Genomic DNA, 27011 nt, shown 5'->3' on the forward strand with positions numbered 1-27011 from the left:
AAAAGGCCAGAAAAGTGGCGCTGTGGCTCAAGTGGTAGAGTGCTAGCCTTGAGCAAAAGGAGCTCAGGGACAGCACCCAGGCTGAGTTCAAGTCTCATGACCAGCAAACAAACAAACAAACAAACAAAAAAAAAAAACCCTGAAAAGTTGGTTAGAAAATCCCTGAAAAAGCTGGACATCAATGGCTCATTCCTGTAGTCCTATCTACTTGAGAGTCTGAGGTCTGAGGATTGTGGTTTGAAGCCAGCCCAGGCATGAAAAAGTCCATGATACTATTTCATACTCTCCAAGAGCCGCAAGTGGAGCTGTAGGTCAAGTGGTAGAACACTAAGCCTCAGGACCAGCACAAAGGGGGTAGGGGAGAAAACTCTGAAAAATTAATAAGAAAACAGCATCCACAAGCTGCCTTGACAGCAGCCAGGACCATACACCTTCAAGGAGAATGAACTCACAAGGGATCCAGAGAGTGGCACAAAGCAGCTCTTTATCAACCTAATGAAATTATACTTGAACCAAAATTAACATGGCTTCTGCCTTCAAAGTATGTCCCAAATATGAGTGTGCACATTACAAATATATTCTGGGTCTCTACATGAGAACCATGCAGAACAGATGCCTAGTCTACCTCAATATCACCCCCAGATCGACAAGTTATATTCTCAGTTGCACAGTACCATTTTAGCTTGACTTATAATTAACTATAAGCAGCTGCAAGACCAAATTATTTACTTAAATAAGTAAAAACATAACATATATGGATAGTCATAAAGCATACATAGAAATCTATGTGAATGCATGCGTGCATACGCACACGTGTGCACACACACATACACACACACACACACACTAGCTTGTCACATGAGATTACCCCCACTAACATTTTTGGCAGTTGTGGGGCTTGAATTCTGGGCCTGGGAGGTGTCCCTGAGCTCTTCAGCTCAAGGGTAGTGCTCTACCATTTGAGCCACACAGTGCCACTTCGTTTTCTGATGGTTAATTGGAGATAAGAGTCTCAGGGACTTTCCTGCCTGGGCTTGCTTTGAACCTCAATCCTCAGATCTCAGCCACCTGAGTAGCTAAGATTACAGGCATGAGCCATTGGCTCCCAGCTCCACTAATTTTGACCTATAAAAACGGCAACATGCTGGGCATCAGTGCTTCACACCTGTAATCTAATCCTAGCTACTCAAGAGGCTAAGATATAAGAATACAGGTTCAAAGCCAGCCCTGGCAGGAAAGTCTGTGAAACTTACCTCTAACCATAAAAAAGCCAGAAATGGTGTTGTGGCTCAAAGTGGCAGCACTGGCCTTGAGCACAAAAGCTAAGGACAAGAAGAGACCCATATCCGTAAGATCACGGATTCCACAGGAAAAATTACAACAAACTCACAGGATATTCGATCAATTATTAGGAACTATTTTCAGAACCTATATTCACTGAAAAACGAGAACTATACAGAAATGGATCAATTCTTAGAGAAGTATAAACTTCCCAAACTGAGTCAAGAAGACATAAATCAATTAAATAAGCCAATAACTTACAACGAGATACAGGAAGCAATCAAGAGCCTTCCAAAAAAGAAAAGCCCAGGCCCAGATGGATTTACCACTAAATTCTATAAAACCTTTAAAGAGGGGGCTGGGAATATGGCCTAGTGGCAAGAGTGCTTGCATCCTACACATGAAGCTCTCGGTTCAATTCCCCAGCACCACATATATGGAAAACGGCCAGAAGGGGCGCTGTGGCTCAGGTGGCAGAGTGCTAGCCTTGAGCAAAAAGAAGCCAGGGACAGTGCTCAGGCCCTGAGTCCAAGGCCCAGGACTGGCAAAAAAAAAAAAAAAAAAAAAAAAAAAGAAATCTTTAAAGAGGAGCTAATACCAATAACTCCTCAAGCTCTTCTGCAAAATAAAAACAGAAGGGGAAATCTCAAACTCATTATATGAAGCTAATATCATACTCATCCCCAAACTAGGCAAAGACCCAACAAAAAAAGAGAATTACAGACCAATATCACTTGTGAACACAGAAGCAAAGCTCCTCAACAAAATATTAGCTCACAGAATCCAGAAACTGATTTAAGGCTGGGAATATAGCCTAGTGGTAAGAGTGCTCGCCTCGTATACATGAAGCCCTGGGTTCGATTCCCCAGCACCACATATATAGAAAATGGCCAGAAATGGCACTGTGGCTCAAGTGGCAGAGTGCTAGCCTTAAGCAAAAGGAAGCTAAGGACAGTGCTCAAGCCCTGAGTCCAAGCCCCAGGACTGGCCAAAAAAAAAAAGGAAACTGATTTTTAAAAAATCATACACCACGATGGGGCTGGGGATATGGCCTAGTGGCAAGAGTGCTTGCCTCGTATACATGAGGCCCTGGGTTCAATTCCCCAGCACCACATATACAGAAAACGGCCAGAAGCGGCGCTGTGGCTCAAGTGGCAGAGTGCTAGCCTTGAGCAAAAAGAAGCCAGGGACAGTGCTCAGGCCCTGAGTCCAAGCCCCAGGACTGGCCAAAAAAAAAAAAAAAAAAAAATCATACACCACGATCAAGTAGGCTTCATCCCACAGATACACGGGTGGTTTAACATACACAAATTAATAAATGTAATTCACCACATTAAAAGAGCCAAGACCAAGAATCACATTGTCATCTCAGTCAATGCCCTAAAAGTCTTCGACAAAATACAACACCCATTCATGTTAAAAACCCTGGAGAAAATAGGAATAGAAGGAGCATTCTTTAAAACAATAAAAGCCATACACAGCAAACCAACTGCTAATATCATGCTGAATGGGGAGAAACTAAAAGCATTTCCTCTAAAATCAGGAACTCTAAGACAAGGATGTCCACTCTCCCTGCTTCTATTCAATATAGTGCTTGCATCCCTAGCCATAGCAATAAGGCAAGAAAAGGATATTCAAGGGATCCACATAGGAAAAGAAGAAATCAAACTATCCCTATTCTCAGATCACATGATCTTATACCTGAAGGACCCAAAAACTCAGCTCCCAAACTCCTAGAACTAATAAACCATTTTGACAAAGTAGCAGGATACAAAATCAATCCACAAAACTCAGAAGCCTTTCTGTATACCAGCAATACACAAGCAGAAAAGGAAATTATGGAAACAATACCATTTGCAATAGCTAAAAAAAGAATAAAATACCTAGAGATTAACCTAACCAAAGATGTAAAGGATCTACTTAATGAAAACTATAAAAATCTAAAAAGAGAAATCAAAGCGGACAAAGGAAATGGAAACACCTCCCACACTCATGGGTAGGCAGAATCAATATAGTGAAAATGGCCATATTGCCCAAAATGTTATACAAATTCAATGCAATCCCCATCAAAGTCCTGCTACATTCTTCACTGAAATAGAGAAAACAACGCAAAAATCCATATGGAGCAACAAAAGACCTAGAATAGCCAAAGCAATTCTAGGCCAAAGAAGCAGTACAGGAGGTATCACAATGCCAGACTTCAAGCTTTATTACAGAGCCCTCATAACAAAAACAGCCTGGTACTGGCACAAAAACAGACCCAAAGATCAATGGAATAGGGTAGAAGACCCAGAAATAAAACCACATACCTACAGTCACCTGATATTTGACAAAGGAGCCAAAGATATACAATGGAAAAAACATAGCCTCTTCAACTACTAGTGCTGGGAAAACTGGGCAGCCACATGCAGAAAACTCAAAGTGGACCCTAGCCTATCACCACGCACCAAGATCAACTCAAAATGGATTAAAGAGCTCAGAATCAGACCTGAAACCCTGAAACTACTGAAGGACAGAGTAGGAGGGACACTAGAACTTATAGGCATAGGCAGGAACTTCCTGAATAAGTCCCAGGGGCCCAACAGATAGGGGAGAGACTTGACAAATGGGACTACTACAAAATAAAAAGTTTCTGCACAGCTAAAGACATAGCCACTAAACTAGAAAGACAGCCAACCATATGGGAAAAGATCTTCACCAGCAAAGCAACACACAAAAGCCTAATATCTGTCATCTAGAGAGAACTCAAGAAACTAACCCCTTCCAAGCCCAATAAACCAATTGTATTAAATGGGCAAGGGAGCTAAAGAGAGACTTCACAGGAGAAGAAATAAAAATGGCAAAGAAACATATGAGGAAATGTTCAACATCCCTGGAAGTAAAGGAAATGCAAATAAAAACAACCCTGAGATACCACCTCACCCCAGTTAGAACGGCATATACTCTGAACTCAGGCAACAACAAATGCCGGAGGGGATGTGGAGAAAGATGAACCCTTCTGCACTGCTGATGGGAGTGTAAACTAGTACAACCACCACTCTGGAGAACAGTATGGAGGTTCCTCAAAAAACTCAGCATAAACATACCCTATGACCCAGCCATACCCCTCCCTAGGCATCTATCCAGAACAACAGGATCCAGGATACCATAAAGACACCTACATATCCATGTTTATCACTGCACAATTCACAATAGACAAGATATGGAAACAACCCAGATGCCCCACTACAGATGAATGGATCCAAAAAATGTGGTACCTGTACACAATGGAATACTACACAGTGATTAGAAATGATAAAATAATGGCATTCGCAGGGAAATGGACAGATCTTGAACAAATAATGTTGAGCAAGACAAACCTAGAACACAGAGAACAAAGGCACATAGTCTCGATGATATGTGAATGTTAGGGGAGGAAAAGAAAAAAAACTTAACTAAAAAGCAGAGATCATGTCTGTAAAATAACAAACATCTTTTCAAATGGTATTTCTACATGTTTTGGTCTGTGACTTAACACCACGTCCCTAAAACCAAACAATTACCAAATAAACAAAAAATGTCTAGGATAGTCCTAGCAGAGGACCACTATAGCTCAACAGCTATGTACATATGATTATATAAGATGAGGCAAGGCAAAATGAACTCCAAGATACGGAAACAAGAGGATTTTATTACTGTTGTTATCTTTAATGTACTATGTGATTTTCCTATGGCTTATCCTCTGTTGTTACTATATATGTTTCCGGTACACTGGGTATGTTTATCTGAACTAGGGAAGGGAAAGGGAACATCAGAAGGGTGAAACAAAAAATAAAGGGCAAGCCAATGCAATAGCGATACTCATAAGACAATATGTTGAAAAGGAACTGTACAACTAGCAGGCTGGGAGAAGGGAAGGTAGGAGAAAATTGAGGGAGGGTATAACAAGGATGACAAGAAATGTACTCACTACCTAATTATGTAACTGTAAATCATCTGTACATCACCTTAACAACAAAAGTAAATTTAAAAAGAAAACAAAGCTCAGGGACAGTGCCCAGGCCTTGAATTCAAGCTTCAGGACTGGCACCAAAAAAAAAAAAAAATTCAATCATGTATGTATGTTTGTAGAGAAATATACACTCACACATAAATAGCTGTGTGCCTGTAGCTCAGACCTGTAATCCTAGCTACTCAGGAAGCTGAGATCTGAGGATCACAATTCAAACCCAGCCGGGACAAAAGAGTTCATGAGCCTGTTAACTCCAATGAAACAGCAAAAAGCCAAAAATGGAGTTGTGGTTCAAGTGGTAGGGCACAGCCTTGAGAAAAAATCTCAGGGACAGCACCTCAGCCCTGAGTTCAAGCCCTAGGACTAGCACAATAAATAATCAAAACATACTCTGGCTAAAATTCTGCCAAGGGTCTAACAATGTTTTAAAGACTTTGGCATGGTCTATTCTGGTCTGTCAATAATGTGAAAGGTAAATTTAATCGTTAACAGCTTTTTAGGCAAATGGCTTATAGTTTGTCATGTAACTGTGCACGCTTATAATAATTAATTACCCAGCTTAGATACCCAATTAAGATTTAACAGGCTGGGCCTTTGTGGCTCACACCTGTAATACTAATTACTTGGAAGGCCAAGACATTAGGATTCTGATTTGAAGCCAGTGTAATCAGTTCAAAGCCAAGCTGACCAGCCAAATCCAAGAGACTCCAAATAACCAGCAAAAAGCCATCCATGGGGCCATGCATGGCTTAAGTGATCAAACACTATTCTTAAGTTTAAAAAAAAAAGCAAGCCATAAACACAAAATTCTGATCTGAAGCCCCAGTACTGGCACAAAGAGTAAAAATTAAAAGTTAACAGGATGTGGTAGAGCACGCCTGTAATCCCAGTACTACGGAGGTAGAGACAGGAAAACCATTAGTCTCAAACCATCCTGGGCCACTTAGCAAAACTATCTAAAAAACCACAAGCTGGGAATGGCTCAGGAGCAAAGTATTAGTATGCATAAAAGGCCCTGGATTCGATCCCCAGCACAGAAAAAAAAAAGTGTTAATAAGTTTTTTGAAATTTGTATGTATTTTCATTACAACTTGCTTAATTCAAAAGTGATATAGAGTGGTGCCAGTGGCTCACACCTGTAATCTTAGCTGTTCAGGAGGCTGAGTTCTGAAGGTCGTAGGTTGAAGTCAGCCCTTGAAGAAAAATCCAAGAGAGATTCCATCTCAATTAACCAGGAAAAAAAAGCTGTACTGGAGGCAGGGCTCAAATAGTAGAGCACCATCCTTGAGCAGAAAGGCCATACCAGGACACAAACACACCAACAAGTGGTATAAAAAGTCACCAAAGTCCATGAAAGTGCATACAATAATCTTATGTCATTTCTCAAATTTAAAAAATTATGCCAAAAAGTAGCTTACCCATAAAGTTGTTAACTATTCATAGACATTTTTCTTTCTTTTTTTTTGTGGTACTGGGGATTGAATTTAGGAATTCACACATGCCAGCCAAGCGCTGTACCACTTGTGCCACACCTCCAGCTCATAAATTTTTCTTTGACAATTCCTGTCATTTGTATAATGCAATATTTATTCATCAAACTAAAACTAGTTTAAAGAAACTGTGGGACAATATCATAGCACTACTTAGCACAGAAATCCTATCTGGAAAAAAATGTAAAAACATCAGTAATTAACAAATTGAATGGAGTTTTTGTTGTTGATTCTTTTTTGTGTGTGACAATTCTGGAGCTTGAACTCAGGACCTGGGTGCAGTCCCTGAGCTTCTCTTGCTCAAGGCTACTGCTCCTACTATTTGAGCAACAGCTCTACTTCTGGGAGCTTTGTCTTGTTTTTTTGTTTGGTGTTTAATTGGAGAGATAAGAATCTCATGGACTTTTTTGCATGGGCTGGCTTAGAACTGCAATCCTCAGATCTCAGCCTCTGATGCCCAGACACAAATTTATTTTTAAATAATTTTAATTTGCTTACATTAAATTGAATAATCCTTTATTATCTTATCATATTTATTTTATTTCAAATTTGGTAATAAGTATGTTTTAATAAAAATTACTAACCATTCATAACCATATGAAAAAAAATTTTGTTTTGCAATATATTAGGACTGATTTATTTTTATTTTTATTTTTTGCCAGTCCTGGGGCTTGAACTCAGGGCCTGAGCACTGTCCCTGGCTTCTTTTTGCTCAAGGCTAACACTCTACCACTTGAGCCACAGCGCTACTTCTGGCCGTTTTCTATATATGTGGTGTTGAGGAATCGAACCCAGGCCTTCATGTATATGAGGCAAGCACTCTTGCCACTAGGCCATATTCCCAGCCCAGGAGTGATTTTTCTTCCCCCAATACTGAGGCCTGAACCATACTGAACCAATACTGAGGCCTCACACATTCTATAAAGTAAGTGCATAACCACTTGTTCTCTCACCTGTATTTGTTTCTAAGATAGTTTTACTAACTGTGCATCAATGAGCTGACCTCAAACTCAATAACCCCCTGCCTCTGCCACTTGGCCTGGCTTAGGAGCTTCATTTCCATTACACAGATGATCAGTACCAACTATCTAAACAAGAGCCAGGTGAACAGCTGCCCACCTGCAACCCCAGCTACCTGAGAGGCAAAGGCAGGAGAATCACTTGAGCCCAGGAGTTTGATGCCAGCCTAGGAAATACAGTGAGATATATCTAAAGAAACAAACAACAACAATAACAACAAAAACAATTAATGAGGTAAGAAATATTGACATAAATCACTTTATCAATACTTACGGCGCATCTCGTTGATGACAAACATGGGTTTTATAACATCCCCAGGATTACTGAGCGCCTGGGTAATGTGTGCTTGCATCGTGCACATCATACAAAAGCCTTCTGCATGACCTGAAAGACAGATGGCAACCCTTCAAACCAGCTCAATAGGAATTCACACACACTCAGGTACATGATGAATACAGGCGCACTGCATTGAGCTAAATCCAGTTTTATTCATTTTCATTTAGTTATATACCAAGCCTAAGCAATAAGTATACATTGGCTCTGTTCTACAGGAGAGGAGAAAAGGTCCAGAGTTAAAAATTTGGCCACGGTCAAATATTTATTATGGGGCAGACAGACACAACAGGACTCAAATCATATACAAGAGAGATCAAATCCTGAACTGTAAAACAAACCTCAGAAACTTAATAGGGCTGGAGATGTGTGTTGGCTCAAGTGGTACAGTGCTAGCCTTGAGTGAAAAGCTAAGGGGACAGTCACTCAGGCCCTGAGTTCAAGATCTAGCACCAGGCACCAGTGGCTGATGCCTGCAATCCTAGCTACTTAGGAGGCAGAGAATGAAAGGTTGAAATTCCAAACCAGCCATGGCAGAAAAGTCCACAAAATTCTATCTCCAAAATAACTAGCAAAATACCAGGCTACAGGCAAGGTTCAAGTGGTACAGCATTAGCAGAGGGAGCAGACAAGCCAAAGAAGAGGGTGAGGCCCTGACTCCAAATCCCAAAACAAAACAAAACACCCAAAGAAATCTTTGGCATAACAAATAGCTATAGCTGGTTAGATTCTATATACACCAATCATCCCAAGCTGCAGCATGGGTATGGTGGCACACATCTGTCATACCTGTGACAAAGGGAGGCATAAACAGGAGGATAGCAGTTGAAGCTGATCTAAAAAATACTCAATATAATGATGAAGTGGCTCAAGTGGCAGAATTCCTGTTTAGCAAGCATGAGGCCCTTCAATACTACAAAAATAATAACTAGTGCAAAAAAAGGCTGGAGACATGACTCAGCCACAGACCATTTGTCCACTAGGTGTGAAGCCCTGACTTCAACCACAGTGCCACATAAATACATAAAACAACAGGCCTGGGAGAGTAGGTCACATGGCAAAATACTTCATTAGCAACATGAGGTCCTTAGTTCACACCTAGTTTTATATTTAAAAAAAAGAAAGAAAGAAAGAACTAATATTGGGGTTGGAAGCATGGCTCCAGTCGTAGAGCACCAGCCTATGAGAGAAAGCAAGCATCAGATACCAAGTTCGACTCCTGATCTAATAGGAAAAAAAAAAACAACCTTGCCAGTTGCCAGTGTCTCACACCTGGAATCCTAACTACATGCAAGAGGCTAAGATCTAAGGATCATGGTTTGAAGCCAGCCTGGGCAGGAAAATCCATGAGACTCTTATCTCCAATTAATCACTAAGAAGCCAGAAATGGAGTTGTGGCTCAAGAGGTTGAATGTTACAGACTTATACAAAAAAAATCTCAGAACAGCACCTAATCCCTGAATTCAAGCAGCAAGATTGGCAAAAAAAAAAAAAAAGAAAAGAAAACTAATTTAAGGAGATAAAAACAGAAGCTACAATCAATCTGGGGAAAAAGTCCATGGAATCCCTATGTCCAACCTAAGTCAGGCATTAGAACAGGTATATCAGGCCACTCAAGAATATGTAAATAGCATAAAAAGCACTCCCAAAACTTGACAATACAAAAACAAAGATATACCAGTGAAAATAAGCAAAAAGATACAAAGTGACATCTCTCCAAAGATATACAGCCAGAAAATAAGTGAATTATAATGAGTATCAGTACAGATAAAATGAAAAACAGTTGACAACACCAAATACTGGTAAAGATGAAGAATTAGATGTTGCTGACAGAGATGTAAAACAGTTACAGTCAATATGGAAGTTCATATAAAACAAAGCTCACAATTACTGTATAACCCAACAATTACAGTCCTACACATTCATCCCAGAAAAATGAAGACTTATATCCCCACAAAAATGCTTATTTCTACTTGTATAATCTCCAAACTGGAAACAACAATGTGCCTTTAGTATAATTAAGTGGTTAAACAAACTGGTATAGCCGCACCAAAGGATATTACTTAGCAGTGAAAGAACTACTAATATACTCCACAACCAGGATGAACAGCCAGAGAATTATACTGAGTAAAAGTACTAATTTTAAAAGGCTCCATTACTGTGTAATTCAATAGAGATAAAATATTCCTGAAATGACAAGCTTACAGGAACACAGAATAGGTCAGTGGTGGCTAGGTGGTCTCAGAGGAGGTGGGCACAAGGAAGGACAGTGTGAGGGGCCTGGAAGAACACAGATGCTCTTCACTATCCTGGTTTTAATGCTGAGTGCTTTCTTTGGGGGAAAGGAAATAAGGGCATACGAGATCTTTCTGAATTACTTCTTACAACTCATGGGAATCTATAATTACTTCCAAATAAAATGTTAAAGCTTTAAAAAAGAAAAACACAGTTGAAGGACTTACCTAACTTCAAAATGTATATAGTAGTCAAGACATTGCATTATGGTGGCAAGACAAACAAAGGATCAGTATTGCAGATCCTGACCAAACAGAGCCACATGCACATGCTCAACTGATTTTCCACAATTCAGTGGAGAAAGGATTTTTCTTTCACAAATGGTACTGGAACAACTGGATGTCCATTTGCAAGAACACAGCCTGCCTATAGGCAAGTTACGCTTCCAGCACCACCAAACACTCTTCACTCTTCAAATCACAAACAGATCACTGACCCAAATGCCCCAATGTAAATGCCAAAATTATAAAACTTCTAGAAGAAAATATTGGGGGGAAAAATCCCTGGTGACTTCTGATGTAAATAAAGATTTCTCCTTATTTTTTTCTTTTGCTTGTCCTGGGGCTTGAAGTCTGGGCTTGTAGCTGTCCCCAAGCTCCTTTATGCTCAAGGCTAGCACTCTACTACATGAGCCACAGTGCCACTTCTGGCTTATTCTGTGATTAATTGGAGACAAGAGTCTCACAGACTTTCCTGCATGGGCAAGCTTCAAACCATGATCCTCAGATCTCAGCCTCCTGAGTAGCTAGGATTACAGCATGAGCCACTGGCACCTGGCTAGTAAAGATTTCTTAATACAAATGAATACAACTGACAAAAGGAAAACATAACTCTCAAAACAAAATGAATGTTTCAAAAGACAGAGAGCTAGGTGCACATAGTGGCACACACTCATAATTCTAGCACTTGGGAAATCAGAGGAGGATTGTAAATGTAAGACTAGCTGGGGGCTGGGAATATGGCCTAGAGGTAGTGTGCTTGCCTCGTATACATGAAGCCCTGGGTTTTATTCCTCAGTACCACATATATAGAAAAGGCCAGAAATGGTGCTGTGGCTCAAGTGGTAGAGTGCTAGCCCTGAGCAAAAAGAAGCCAGGGACAGTGCTCAGGCCCAGAGTTCAGTCCCCAGGACTGGCCAAAAAAAAAAAAGACTAGCTAGGTTTCGTAATGAGGTCCTATCTCAAAGATACTGAGAATGAAAAGACAAGCCCAGAATAGGGCAAACATTTGCAAATCACACATCTGAAAAAGGACTTAGATCTGTGGCTGGGAGTATGGCCTAGTGGCAAGAGTGCTTGCCTCCTACACATGAAGCTCTCAGTTCGATTCCCCAGCACCACATATATGGAAAACGGCCAGAGGGGGCACTGTGGCTCAAGTGGCAGAGTGCTAGCCTTGAGCAAGAAGAGGCCAGGGACAGTGCTCAGGCAGAGTCCAAGGCCCAGGACTGGCAAAAAAAAAAAAAGGACTTAGATCTATAATATATAAAGATCTCTCAAACTCACCAATAAGAAAAGTAATGAGTTTTTGTTGTAGTTGTTTTGCCTGTCCTGAGGCTTTAACTCTAGGCCTGGGCGCTGTCCCTGAGCTTTTCTGCTCAAGGCTAGTGCACTACCACTTGAGCCACAGCACCACTTTCAGGTTTTTCTGAATAGTTTATTTGAGATAAGAGTCTCATGGACTTTTCTGCCCAGGTTGGCTTTGAACCCTGATCCTCAGATCTCAACCTCCTGAGTAGCTAGGATTACAGGTGAGAGCCACAGGTGCCCAGCTAACCACTGCATTTTTACGAGGCAAGCTTTTTTTTTTAATTTTTGCCAGTTCTGGGGCTAGGACTCAGAGCCAGGGCACTGTTCCTGGCTTCCTTTTGCTCAAGGCTAGCACTCTGCCACTTGAGCCACAGTACCACTCTGGCCTTTTCTATATATGTGGTGCTGAGGAATCAAACCCAGGGCTTCATGTATACGAGGCAATCACTCTTGCCACTAGGCCATATTCCCAGCCCAACTACTGAGTTTTTAAATAGGCAAAAGATTTGTACAGGCATTTTCAACAAGTAAATGTACAAAACAGAATAACCAAATGAAAAGATATTCAACATTATTATTATCAAAGTATAAATTCAAACCAAAATAAGATACTACTTTACTACACATCCATTAAAATGGCCAAAGCTGAAAAAACTGACCACACCATGTACTACTGGAACATATACAGAACAAACAGACCTTGCATTCACTGCAGGGTGGGAGCAGAACTTGTTACCATCCCCTTGGGAATCTAATTACTTACCCCAGAGAAATGAAAATAGGTGCTAACCAAACATATTTGCAAATATTTGTAGCAGTTTAATTCATTTACCCAGCAGGGAAATAATCCAAATATTTATCAAAGGTTAATGGAAAACAAACTGTGGTATACAATTCGGACAATGGAATACTACTCAGCAATAAAAATGAAGCCCTGACACATGTGACAAATAGAATGTTGAAATAATTATGCAGCAATATAATATAAAAATGTACACTAAAAGCCAGGCACCAGTGGCTCATACCTGCAATCCTAGCTACTCAGGAGGCTAGGATCTGAGGATCATGGTTAGAAGAAGCCCAGGCAGGTAAGTTCATGAAACTTTCATCTCCAATTAAGCACCCAAAAAAGCTAGAAATGGCACTGTGGCTCAAGTGGTAGAGCGTAAGCCTTGCTCACAAAAGCTCAAGGACAGAGACTGGGAATATGGCCTAATGGTAGAGTGCTTGCCTTGTATACATGAAGCCCTGGGTTCGATTCCTCAGTACCACATAAACAGGAAAAGCCAGAAGTGGCACTGTGGCTCAAGTGGTAGAGTGCTAGCCTTGAGCAAAAAGAAGCCAGGGACAGTGCTCAGGCCCTGAGTTCAAGCTCCAGGACTGGCAAAAACAAAAACCACAAAAGTTCAGGGACAGCACCCAGTCCGAGTTCAAGCCCCAGGACCAGCACCAAAAAAAGAAAAATAATTATAGACACACACACATATATATGTAAGTATATATGTATATACACTATATACATAGTGTGTATATATGTATTTGCATACATATATTTCCACATTTCCATATAATTCATACTTTTGACAATTCAAACTAATCTCTACTGAAAGTTGTTTGGGATAGAGAAAAGAAGAGATAAGGGAAGTGCTGTCAAAGGGTGATGTCAAAGGAACATTATCTCAAACTGTGGTGTTTCACAAGTAAATACAAATGTCAAAATGCATGAATCTGTATATTTCAAATATGTGTGATTTGCTGCATACCAATTACACTTCAAAAAAGCTGGGAAGAGGAAGTGGGGATGGAAGATAACAAGGGAAAAGAGAGGGAAAGAAGGCAGGTAGGCAAGAAGGAAAGGAGATGAAAGATAGGAATCTAATCCTAGACACCAAGAGCTTCTGAATTTTGCCTTGGTCTTCTCTTACGGTCCATGAGCTAGGATTCCATCAAGCACAGAAGTGACAGGAAAGTTATCACTTTAAGCTTAAGCTTGGAAAGGAAGAAACTGAGCACAAACAGAACGTTCTTTCTGTAATTTCAAACACCGGGTTCAGTGGCACATGGCCTGTAAACTACCTAGGAGGCTGAAAATCAAAAGATTGAGGTTTGAAACCAGCCTAATCACAAAAGTCTATAAGCCACTTATCCCCAAAATAACTAGCGAAAGCCAGACTGAAGCATAGCTCAAGTGGTAATGTGCCAGCAAAGGGAGCAGGCAAGACATGAGTGAGGCCAATTTCAAATCTTTGTACCCCCCCAAAAAAAAAAATCCCTTTGGCTTAACAAACAACTGTAGGTGGTTAGATTCTAACTCAATTCCCCTCCTCTTTGGTTTCATTAGATTTTTCTGTACTTACTGGAGGGTAGGAGGGCTCAGGTCAAGTGGTATAGCATCTACCTAGCAAGCTCAACATCCGGAGGTTAAACCCCCTGTATTGATTCCCCGCCCTTCCCCTCGCCTAACAAAAAAGACATTGAACTCAATTTTTCTGTATTTTCCAAATTCTAAGTATTAGTTTATACTTGAAAGGAAAATCAGTAACTAGCTACTCAAGAGGCTGAAATCTGAGGATCGCAGTTCAAAGCCAGCCTGGACAGGAACGTCTGTAACACTCTTTTGTCTCCAATTAACCAGCAAAAAGCTGAAAGTGACTCAAGTAGTAGAGCACTATAGTGCCTTGAGCAAAAATGCCTAGGGAGAACATCCAGGCTGAGTGCAAGCCCCAGGACCAGTACAATTAAAAACAAACAAACAAACATTATGAATCTGAATTTCACTACTCAGCATAGAGTTAGCTTCCACCTAAAGATATTAATATGTTGTAAAAGACTTTCTACTTTGTGGGTTTAAGACAGAACTCTAGGTGAACTTCAGGAAGCTGGGAGCAGTAATGAGAGGATGACCCTCCTCTCCACCTTCTAAGCCTGAAAATGAATCCAGACCTCCAACACAAGATAAATGAAGAGAGAGTAGTTTTTAATCCTATTGGTCCTAAGCAGTTACACTGAACATTATGGAGCATTTACTAAGGTCTTTCACAATTAGCAGGGAGGGGACTCTGAAGTGCTGAATGCTGATAAGATAGGCATTAGGTGTCGGTGCAAAATGTTTTTTATGCAACTTGAACATAAATTCTAAAAGTGCTCTCCTCAGTTTCTAAAAAAATAAACCAACTTCTTAGTGATCTTTTTTTTTTTTTGCGGGGGGGGGGGGGGGGGCGGGCGCCAGTAGTGGGTCTTGGCCTCAGGGCCTGAGCACTGTCCCTGGCTTCTTTTTCTCAAGGCTAGCACTCTACCACTTGAGCTACAGCACCATTTCTGGCCTTTTCTGTATGTATGGTGCTGAGGAATCAAACCCAGTGCTTCATGTATACAAGGCAAGCACTTTACCACTAGGCCATGTTCCCAGCCCTTCTTTTTGATCATGAGTTAATTCTTCAGTTCTCTCCCACTTCCCTTTCCAAGAAAACAGATAAAAGCAGACTATCAAGCACAATACTACAAACACACTATAGCATGGAACACTTACATGTTTTGGAGTGCTCGTGTGATAACATGTAATTGGCGAGAGGTGGCGTGTAGGTTAAACACTGCAGTGCTGCATTGGCAAAACAAGTGTTACCCAAATTCTGGAGCCCAGCGCCAACCCTATGAGTTTGTTGCCACTTAAGACAAATCTTCTCGGATGGGAAAAGTACTTTCTGAGGAGGAGCAATGCCATCACCTAGGACTAAAATATAAAGAGCAAAGATTTAAAACAGATTTGTAAGCCCCTGAAGTGAAACTAACATCAAAGCTATTCATTAAAGCTGAACCGGACCAAGATTCTAAATCTATTATTACCAGCTTACCACAAATACAGGGAGAAAGGATGTCTTCAAAGATAAAATTCAAAATGTGAAAAACTCTACATGCTTTGGTTTCCTCAACATATAAATTGCAAGGGTGAAAAGGGGGAAAGTTACAATTTAAAGGAATCTTAAGAGACATAGCCAGCAGATGAAAAGTGGATGCGGCTTTCAACAACCAATTACTATTTTAAAAAAAAGAGCAAATGGAGAAATTTGAATATTGACTGGATTTTCTTTTTTTTTTGGGGGGGGGGGGGACTTAAACTCAGGGCCTGGGTGCTATCCCTGAGTTTATTCACTCAAGGCTAGTGCTCTACAACCTAAGTCATAGCTTCACTTATGGCTTTTTCTGTGAATAATTTGAGATAGGAATCTTATGGATGTTGTGGCCCAGGCTGGCTTTGAATCCTCAGATCTCACTCTTCTGACTAGCTAGGATTACAGGTTTAAGCTACCAGCGCCTGGCTTGACTGGGTTTTTAATATAAAGATCTTTAAATTTTTAGAAAAGAATTCTCCAGATTCATACAAAAATATTTAAAAAATAAAGTATAAAATACTGGAGTTGCTTCAAAATATTGGTGAAGGCCAGGTACCAGTGTGGTTCAAGTGGTAGAGCACCTGTCTACCAAGTAAGAGGCTGAGTTCAAACTCCAGTACCAAGGGGGAAAAAACTAAGTGTGTGTATGTGTGTATGCGCATGTACGTGTGCACATGCATATATATGACCATGAGTTAATAAATGTCAAAGTTGCCTGGTGGCCACATGAGAATTTCTTATAATTATATTTGTATACTTAAAAGAGAGGTCAGTTTACTTATAGGATTACTTATAGTGAAGCAAAAGCAGGTTTCAGCTCAATGGGAAATGGGGGACAAAAGTAAGAAAAGAGCAATGAGTCTGAATGGGGAGAAAAACAAAAAAGACAAAGCAGAGAATCCTAAGGGAGAGTAAAGAGTTCCACACTATGACAGGAGAAAAATGTCCTGTGGGAAAGCCTGGCTGGTAAGAAAGTCAAAAGGACCTTCACTTCTATGGGTAACACTCCCTAACTGAACAGTGTTAGGTGATCTAGACTTTCTTCTAACAAACTGAGCCAATCATTCTAGCAGCTAAAAACCAATCTAAAAGAACTCAAAATACCCTGAGGGTTAAATTATTCTAAGCCTAACATCAGCCCCTTTCTATTTCAAATCTTCAAGTTATCAAATCCAAAAGTCTTACAAGTAGCAAGGTCTTGTTTACCTGTGTAAATTTTAACAATGTAACATTTACCTTGTTTGAGCAAATGTAGCGTTTGTATTATCTACCCTCTTTCAGAGTTTTATACCATAGGGTTTTTGTTTTGTTTTGTTTTGTTTTTGAGCTGTTCCTGAGGCTTGAACTTGACAGGATATTGTCTCTGAGTTACTGTACTCTCTACCACTTGGGCCAAAGTTGCTCTTCTAGCTTTTTGGTGGTTAGCTGGAGATGAGAATGGACTTTCTTGCCTGTTCTGATTTGAACTGCATCTCAGCCTCCTGAGTGGCTAGAATTAAAGTGACAGAACATTTTTGACCAAAAAAAAAAAAAAAGAGGAAGGATAGTTCAAGCAGTAAAGTGTCTGCCATGAGGCTCTGAGTTCAAATCCCAGCACAGCCAGCCAATTTTTTACAATTAAAAAAAAAAGTGAGGGCTGGGAAGGTGGCCTAGTGATAGTGCTTGTCTAGCATGCATGAAGGCCTGGGTTGGATACCTCAGCACCACATAAACAGAAAAAGCTGGAAGTGGTGCTGTGGCTCAAGTGGTAGAGCACCAGCCTTGGGCAAAAAAACTCAGGGACAGTGCTCAAGCCCAAAGTTCAAGCCCTAGAACCTGCACACACACACAAAATTCAAATTAAAAAAAAAAAATCACGGGGTTGGGGATTTGGCCTAGTGGCAAGAGTGCTTGCCTCATATACATGAGGCCCTGGGTTCGATTCCCCAGTACCACATATACAGAAAATGGCCAGAAGTGGCGCTGTGGCTCAAGTGGCAGAGTGCTAGCCTTGAGCAAGAAGAAGCCAGGGACAGTGCTCAGGCCCTGAAGTCCAAGCCCCAGGACTGGCCAAAAAAAAAAAAAAAAAAAAAAAAAATCACTGCCAGAAACTCCTCTGAAAATGTTTTTAGGGGGTTGATCATTTCAAAGAGGGGATTATTTTGCAAGAAATATTGCCTATTGGCTCCTGAAGGCAGGAACTACTTAGAGAATCTCTCATTTTCCTCTAATGAATATTCCTTCATTCATTATTAGTATGTATCACAACAATGCATATTATTCTTAGATACTAGGATGAGTAATTTCTTTTACTTATTCAGGTATTTTTTGAAAGATAAACTGTATCTTAGAGAAAATTGGGATAACTATGACATTTTCAATTAACCAGTTGCCTAAACAGATATCTTTCTTAAAATTTAAAAAAAAAAATTAATAATGCTACTTAGGCAGATGAGTTCTACCTCGCTTTTTTTCTTTGTATTTTTTTGCCATTCTTGGGGTTGGAACTTGAACTCAGGGCCTGAGCACGGTCCCTGGCTTCTTTTTTGCTCACATCTCCACTTCCATCTTTTTTGGTGGTTTAATGAAGATAAAGAGTCTCCCAGACTTTCTTGCCCAAGCTAGCTTTAAATTGCAAATCCCAGATCTCAGCCTCCTAAATAACTCAGATTAAGCTCTGGTACCCAGCTCTGGACAGCATTCCTTTCCCAAATAGTACCTTGATCCTTCTGTGGCGATGGCTTTGATTTGTCAGGTACAGATGAACTTGAATAAACTACAGCACCAGGTACTGGTCCTAAAGAAAGTGTGTGGTTTGGAACATCATTTAACGAAGACACAGCACCCCAGCTGGCAGAGCCTGTATCCATGTCTCCAGGTGAGACAGCCTCAGAACTGCCAGGCTGGTTCTGATAGGTTGATGGGCCTGAAGATTCAGCTTTGTCAACTATGGTCATTGTTCAACTCTGCAAGAAATGAAAAGCACATATTTGCTTCACAAGATGAATAAAGTGATCTACTTAAAACCTAATGGATCTTGAAATTTTTTCTAGTTCTTTCAAATTACTTTCAAACAAATCCCAAAAATATAAAAACCGTATTAGCTAACACTTTCAATTATTTCAAGACATTTACAAACATGCTAATTTCAATATGTCAACCATTTTTTATTTAAAAGTCTTCAGTAAAGTATTTGACTAGAACTTCAATTCTATGTCCCTTAAAAACACATTGCAGGGCCTGGGAATATGGCCTAGTGGTAAAGTGCTTGCCTCATATACATGAAGCCCTGGGTTCGATTCCTCAGCACCACATATACAGAAAAAGCCAGAAGTGGTGCTGTGGCTCAAGTGGTAGAGTGCTAGCAGAAAAAGAATTTAGGGACAGTGCTCAGGCCCTGAGTTCAAGCTCCAGGACTGGAAAACAAAACAACAAAAACACACTGCATCGCGATCTCCAATTCTGTATTTCTTAGAACTAGGAAATATAAATATTATATATATGACTAAATTTTCAATTCATATAATCTCTCAAGGCAGTCTTACGCTTGTAATCCTAACTACTCAGGAGTCTGAGATCTGAGGATAACAGTTCAAAGTCAGCCCCTACAGGAAAGTCCCTAAGACTAACTCCACCTAACCACCAGAAAACTGGAAATGGTGCAGTGACTCAAAGTGGTAGAGGGCTACCCTTGAGCAAAAGAGTGCCCAGGCTCTGAGTTCAAGCCCCATAAGCAACAACAACAACAACAAAGAGAAATCTAGCCTTAATATTGAGCTTAAAAGTCTAAAATGACATTGTATGAACTACTAGAGGTTTTGTTTTTCTGCTTTTTGTGCTGGTACTGGGGTTTGAACTTGGGGCTAGGAGCTGTCCTTGAGCTTTTCTTTCTCAATGCTAGTTCTCTAACACTTGAACTATAGCTCCACTTTCGGCTTTTTGGTGAGTAAGTGGAGATAAGAGTCTCACAGATTTTCCTGCCCAGGCTGGCTTCGAATTATGATCCTCAGGGGCTGAGAATATGGCCTGGTGGTAAAGTGCTCGCCTCGTATATATGATAGCCCTGGGTTCGATTCCTCAGCACCACATATATAGAAAAAAGCCGGAAGTGGCACTGTGGCTCAAGAGGTAGAGTGCTAGCCTTGAGCAAAAGGAAGCCAGGGACAGTGTTCAGGCCCTGAGTCCATGTGCCAGGACTGGCAACAAAAACAAAACAAATAAATGAATTATGATCCTCAGATCTCAGCCTCCTAAGCAGCTAGGATTACAGGCATGAGCCACCAGTATCTGGCAAATTTTGTTTTGTTTTCTTTTCTTTTCTAATATATAGTTAGAGAAGGTCTTGTCATTGAAATAAACCATTTTTCTGAAGAGGTTCAGGTATGCCACTTGACTTTTTAAAATGAAATCCATAGTTTTACTAACATCAAACTTGAACAAAAATATTTGTTACAAAAGAAAGCTGTAATTTTCTCTCAATCCTATTCTTCAGTCTATTAACTAAACATTTTTTATGTGAAAGGTGTCTCATTAATTGCTGATCAGATGGAAAGTCTACACAGGAAACTAGTTGATAACTAGAACCAAGAGTCAGTTCCCACAGCTAAGCTTCCTTCTAGTTAGACCACCTAGTCAGTAGAGTACTTTTAGGAATATTCCCAAAACTGTCCAGGCACTTACTACCCTGAAGAAAACATTTTGGCTGTGCTCTGATGCCCACCACAGCACCTGGTCCTAGCACGTGACTTGGCCCTCTTGGACCTCTACAACATGCCCTACATGACAAGCCCCATACAAAGGTCCCTCGTCTCTTTCTGTTGTTCCCTCCCCCCCCACCCCCCCATCCTGGGCCATGAACTAAGGGCCTGAGCACTGTCCCTGGCTTCTTTTTGCTCAAGGCTAGCACTCTGCCACTTGAGCCACAGTGCCACTTCTGGCTGTTTTCTATATATGTGGTGCTTGGGAATCTAACCCAGGTCTTCATGTATACGAGGCAAGCACTCTTGCCACTAGGCCATATTTTCTATATATGTGGTGCTGAGGAATCAAACTCAGGACTTCATGTATATGAGGCAAGCACTCTTGCCACTAGGCCATATTCCCAGCCCCTCTCCCTGTTCTTTTCACACTCTTTCCATCCTTCTACCTCTGGCCAGTTAATATTTTCACTTCTTTGTTAGAACTCATTCTTCTGAGATACTTTCCTTAACCACTCCTCTCCCAAGGCTGTGTTAGAAACCCACCCTGAGAAGCTCCATCAGCACCCCACCAGCACTCAGTGCTAACTTCTGTGGCAGAACTTCATTATTTCCACAGAGCCATTTTACTTATCAATATCTTTTTTTTTTCTTTTTTTGCCAGTCCTGGGCCTTGGACTCAGGGCCTGAGCACTGTCCCCGGCTTCCTTTTGCTCAGGGCCTGAGCACTGTCCCTGGCTTCTTTTTGCTCAAAGCTAGCACTCTGCCACTTGAGCCACAGTGCCACTTCTGGCTGTTTTCTATATATGTGGTGCTTGGGAATCTAACCCAGGACTTCATGTATACGAGGCAAGCACTCTTGCCACTAGGCCATATTCCCAGCCTCAATATCTTTTAAACACAAAAAGGTTTGCATACATGTGTTCAACAAACAAATCAAGAAACAGGAAAGAACTAGTGCTTAACACCAACTGTGGTAAGTGATTTACACAGAATCTCATTTAATACTTCTAAAACTTTGAAGGGAGGCTGGGTACCAATGGCTCACAGCTATAATCCTAACTACTCTGGAGGCAGAGATCTGAGGATTATGGTTTAAAGCCACTCAGTGCAGGGAAGTCCATGACATTCCAATTAACCACCAAAAAAAGCTGGAAGTGGAATCCCAGGACCCGAACATCAACAAAAAACTGGGGGGGGGGGGGGAGGCGCGGAATGACTTTGAAGTAGGAATTCTACCTACTCAGGAGGCTGAGATCTAAGGATCACAATTCAAAGCCAGCTAGGGGAGGAAAGTCCCTAGGACTCTGTCTCCAACTAAACACTATAAAGCCAAAGTAGATCCATAGCTCCAGCGGTAGAGAGCTGGCCTTGGGTAAAAACAAGCCCAAGGACAGCATCCAGACACTAAGTTCTAGCCCCAAGACATCCTCCTACACACACACACTTAATACTGCAGTAATGGTATAGTGTCTGCAATCATGGCTGACACCTGAAGGATCCAAATTCTACATCAGCCTAGGCAGAAAAGCCTGCAAGATTCCATTTCCAATTACCCGCCAAAATGCTGGACTGGATTCCAACACAGGTGGCTCACGCCTGTAATCCTAGCTACTCGCCTATAATTCTAGCTACTCAGGAGACTGAGATCTGAGGATCACAGTTTAAAGCCAGGCCCAGATGGAAAGTCTGTGATTAGCTACCACAAAAACTGAAGTGGAGCTGTGGCTCAAATGGTGAGCACTAGCATTGAGCAAAAAAGTTCAGGGACAGCGTCCAGGCTCTGAGTTCAAGCCCCAGGAGCAGCACATAAAATGAAAAGACTAGACTAGAGATGTGGTTTAAAGGGTAAAATGCTAGCTGTGAACATAGCACCAGTGAGAGCTCAAGGACCTGAGTTCAAGCTACATACACACACAGAAATAACACCACCACCAATAATAATAATTCAATACTACAAAGCACAAAGGATAAAATATCCATGTACATGCTTGTCCCTTCAACACCAAATGTTTCCATGCTGCTCACAATTAGGTTTCAAAAGCTACAATTTTGTTTTTTGGAGGGTTTTGTATATTTGTTTGTGTGTGCCTGTCCTGAAACTTGAACTCGGGGCCTGGGCACTGTTTCTGAGCATTTTTGCTCGACTAGTGTTCTACCACTTGAGCCACGACTCCACTTCTATCTTTTTTGGTGGTTATTTGAAGATACAAGTCTCATGGACTTTCTTATCTGTGCTGTTTTCCAACCATGATCCTCAGATCTTTGCCTCCTGAGTAGCTAGGATTATAGGCGTAAGCCACCACTTGGCAATTTTGTTGTTTATAATAAAACGTATTTAAAAATTAAGACAAGATTTTCATCCTTCTGAGAAAGTAGTCTTTTAATTTTAGAATACTTACTGAGAGGGGCTGGGAATATGGCCCAGTGGCAAGAGTGCTTGCCTCATACACATGAGGCTCTGGGTTCGATTCCCCAGTACCACATATATAGAAAACAGCCAGAAGTGGCGCTGTGGCTCAAGTGGCAGAGTGCTAGCCTTGAGCAAAAAGAAGCCAGAGACAGTGTTCAGGCCCTGAGTCAAGGCCCAGGACTGGCAAAAAAAAAAAAAAAGAATAGTTACTGAGAAACAGAAAGGATGTTAATTATATCCTAATGAACTAAGGAAAAAAACATGGTTTGAAATTTTAATCAATTGAAAATACATGACCCTCATTCAGAAAAAAACTTGAGTCTATTATCCAAATAAGTTTACACTTTCTTCAACTAAGAGACAAAACAACTAAGAAAAAAGTGGGATATGAGAGGAAGAAAGCAAGAAGAGGAAAAGGAAGAGTTGAAAAAGAAAGCCCAAATTGAGTAATAAGATGAGGTTAATTCAGCTTTAATTTACAGTAATAGTAAGTAGCAGCAAAAGCTTTCACTTTTCTGGGACAACCAACCCTTCCAGACAATGATTAATTAACAAGTGACACACACAAACAAAAGAAAAAAAATTTACTTGCTTAGTAAAAAGCAGAGGGGAAAAAAAGCCAACTCTTAAATGAAAACTAGAAGAAATTAAAGAAAATACTAAAAACAAAAAAAACAAACTATCTATTCTTCTTTATTCACTCAATGAAATCTTACCCTAAAACCATCAAGAATCAAAAACGACAAACTTGGCTGAGCAGAGCTGAGAATCTGGCCTAGTGGTAGAGTGCTTGCCCTAGCATACATGAAGCCCTGGATTCGATTCCTCAGCACCACATATACAGATAAAGCCAGAAGTGGCACTGTGGCCCAAGTGGTAGAGTGCTAGCCTTGAGCAAAAAGAAGCCAGGGACAGGCCCTGAGTTCAAGCCTCAGGACTGGCAAGAAAAACAAAACAAACAAAAAAAAGGACAAACTACGTCTGCTACAGAAATAAACTTTCTTGAAATAAGTAGACTATATCTACAAATAAGCTATATCTTATAGGATTTAGGATTCGGGTATATATTCTTTACTCTCAGAAGCTTCTAAATATTACTGTTACAAATAGGCTTTTAAGCAACAATACTTTAATGAGAAGTTTAGTATACCTCTTAACACCTAATGATATTGGGCTGGGAATATGGTCTAGTGGTAAAAGTGCTTGCCTTACATACATGAAGCCCTAGGTTCGATTCCTCAACACCACATATATAGAAAAAGCCAGAAGTGGTGCTGTGGCTCAAGTGGTAGAGTGCTGGCCTTGAGCAAAAATAAGCCAGGGACAGTGCTCAAGTGCTGAGTTCAAGCCTCAGGACTGGCAAAAAAAAACAAGCCAAACAAAACACCTAATAATACACAGTTTCAAGAGCATGTATTTTTTACAAATCGCACACAAACATAATAAATCTAAGTTGGAGGCACGTGAAACTATGAGACAGAACAACTTCACAAGTATTTTCACTGAATAAACAATGTTTTACTGAAGTATTGAAGTCCTCAGTCACTTGTCTACCTGGTGATGACCAAATGAGAGGATATGTTATTCTTTTCTTCATTGGTGAAGGACTATCCCTATTTAAACATCAAGGCACTCCCCATACACTCAAGTAATCATATCTTAAAAACTTACATTCTACTGCTTCACAAACAATATAATCCAGGTTCTTGCAGATACCGTTTTAAGACACATGCTTTTAAAAAAAAAAAACAACCCTGCTTTTAATTATTTAAATAAACCTATCCAGGCCCTTTAAACCTGTACAATTCAAATACTGTAGCCCTGATTCAATAATTATAGAAAAGAAAGTGAAACTGACCCTACATAAAAAAATAAAGATCGGCAGCCCACAGACCCACTGCTCCTTGGATAACACAGCAAAAAAACAGAATTATGCTTAAAGTTATCTACAACTCCGAAAAATTCTTAGATCCACCAACGTGTAGAAGAAACTACAGACGTAGGACCCCGTGGTGACTCTGAGCACTGCGGCGTTAACTATCTTCTCCTTGGCTCTCGCTGTTATTCGGAGTGCCTAGACTTGAGATCACCAACGTGCTTTCCCATCCACCCGGGCAAGGCCTGCGCGCACAGAAAAGCCGTCAACAAAGTGATCTCAAGTGCCCCTCAGAGCGAGGCTGAAGTCCCACCTCGTAAAACTTCGGTCCCGTCAAATTTTAATGTCACACATCTGAAACCCAAACCCATCCCCTCCTTTCTCAGGTAAGTTTGATGTTTTTTTTCTTGGCCCTAGGAGGAAAGAAGCTAAAGGGAGGCACACACGTTTTGGGGGGTAGACGCGCCGACCGGCTCCACCCCTCCGCTGGCGGCTCGGCCGGCGTGGGCACCTCGCACCACGGCGGGGCGACCAGGTGGACGGTACGACGGGGGAGGGGACGCCCGGGGTGGGAAAGTTTGTCTGGCAAGGGGGATTGGCGGGGGGCGGGGAAGGAGCCCCGAGCTCCCCGAGGGGCTCCCGGGGACGGGAGGCGGCGGCCACGCGGGGGGCGGCGGGCGGGCCGAGGCCGCCGGCTCCGCTACTGCGGCCGGCACACGCCCACCCGGCCACGCTGTGCCTCCCCAGAGCTGGCCAGACACCCGGGCAGCCCCAGGGCCGAGGGGCGGGCAGGGGCCAGTGGGGGTGGGAGCGCAGTGTCCATGGCAACCAGAGGGGTCCGGCCTCCCCGCGCAGCCCGGCGCTCCCGGCGCCCGCCCGCCCGCTGCGGCCGCCGCCCCCTGCTCAGTGACCAGGCACGGCCGGGCCCAGCGGCCGCGGCGCCGCAGCCCGGTGAGCGGCTGGGTCCCGGGGCGGCCCCGTGGTGGCGGAGGGGACGGAGGGCAGAGGGGCCGCGCCGGTTCCCGGCGGGCCGCGCCGGCAGAGGTGGTGGCTGGGCCAGCTGCAGTCGTGACCTGCGGGCCGCTCCGCAGGCCCCACGCCGACCTGCGACGGGCGGGAAGAAGGCGGGAGCTTACCTGACCCGGCTCGGCGCTCGCTCCATCCCCCTCGGCCGCCGCCGCCGCCGCCGCCGCTGCCGCCGCACACAGCCCAGCCGCCCGGCGGGGGACAATGACGTGCCTCCATCCGGGCACCGCCGCCGCCGCCTCCGGGTCAGCGCCGCGCCCGCAGCGCGCCGCCGGGCCGCCAGGGGGCGCGCAAAGGCCGCGCCCGTACGCGCCGCCGCCGCCGCCGCCGCCGCCGCCGTCGCCGCTGCCGCTGCCTAGGGGCCGTCGCACAAGAGGCGCAGCGCGCAGTTAACGGGCCCGGCAAGAGCGGGAGGGTCCGTCGCCCAAGGACGGCCCTCGCAGGCTGGTCTCGCGCGTCAGCAGAGCGCCGGTCCGCCGCCCCGCGAAGAGGCTGCCGCTGATTGGCCGAGCGAGCCAGGCAGAGGGGCGGGGCCTTTCCGCCCGGCGATCCTGGAAGCGAGTCCCTCGGCTGCGCCGGCCGAAGCTGACTCACGGACCCCCGGGTCGGCTGGACGACCGCGGCCCTGGCCTCGGAAGGCCAACGGGACCCCGAGGAGACCCCTTCTGCTCCCGCTTCGCCCTCCGCGAGTGCGCTCGCGACCCTTGGCCTCACAGTCTGGGTCTTCAGCACCACCATCGCTCCGGTCCCCACCGCGACGGGGCTCCGCCCGAGGGTGCGTCTCTAAGATGTTAGAAATGTGGATCTTAGACCCAGCCCCCGGAAGGAGCACATATTTCTGCCACCCCATCACCAAGATGCCACCCTCAGTTCCTAAAGAGCTGCGACCTCTCCATGGACTCTTCCTTCCCATTATCTAACATCTGACCGCCAGGTCCAACGGAATGCTTCGTGTGGCAGCTCCCTGCCACTGCGACTTGGCTCCTGCCTATTCTGTATTCTGCCTGTTTTGATGAAGGACATAGAACTGCCTGCGTAGACTTGAATCTTCGCACTGCCTTCCTTCCCTCCTGTAAAGCATCCAGCCCCTTAGACCAAGTCATTCCATCTGACCCATCTGAGCCCTTTCCGACAGCCATCTTCGATACTCACAATCTGCTTTCCTACTGTGGCAAGTGTGATCTTCCAAAA

The 27011-nt window shown here is 42.8% G+C and overlaps 1 protein-coding gene across 4 annotated transcripts in view; it reads right to left on the reverse strand.

Annotated features, from left to right (window-relative positions):
• Nucleotides 1–26065, reverse strand: part of Usp42 (ubiquitin specific peptidase 42) — a 47517-nt gene extending 21452 nt beyond the window's left edge. For 2 of the 4 annotated variants that reach the window (XM_048367413.1, XM_048367426.1), the window contains exons 1-3: nt 18528–19136; nt 15469–15669; nt 8056–8166 (exon numbers count right to left, since the gene is read on the reverse strand). In XM_048367413.1, coding sequence (XP_048223370.1) covers nt 8056–8166; nt 15469–15669; nt 18528–18765 — 550 coding nt within the window. In that variant the 5' untranslated portion in view covers nt 18766–19136. Of the gene's footprint in view, nt 1–6408; nt 7039–8055; nt 8167–15468; nt 15670–18527; nt 19137–25930 lie in introns of those variants that run through there. The other 2 variants (XM_048367417.1, XM_048367436.1) reach the window with 2 other exon arrangements.
• Nucleotides 26066–27011: the final 946 nt, after the last annotated feature.

This window comes from Perognathus longimembris, chromosome 1, assembly GCF_023159225.1.
Source record: "Perognathus longimembris pacificus isolate PPM17 chromosome 1, ASM2315922v1, whole genome shotgun sequence".
NCBI lineage: Eukaryota > Metazoa > Chordata > Mammalia > Rodentia > Heteromyidae > Perognathus > Perognathus longimembris.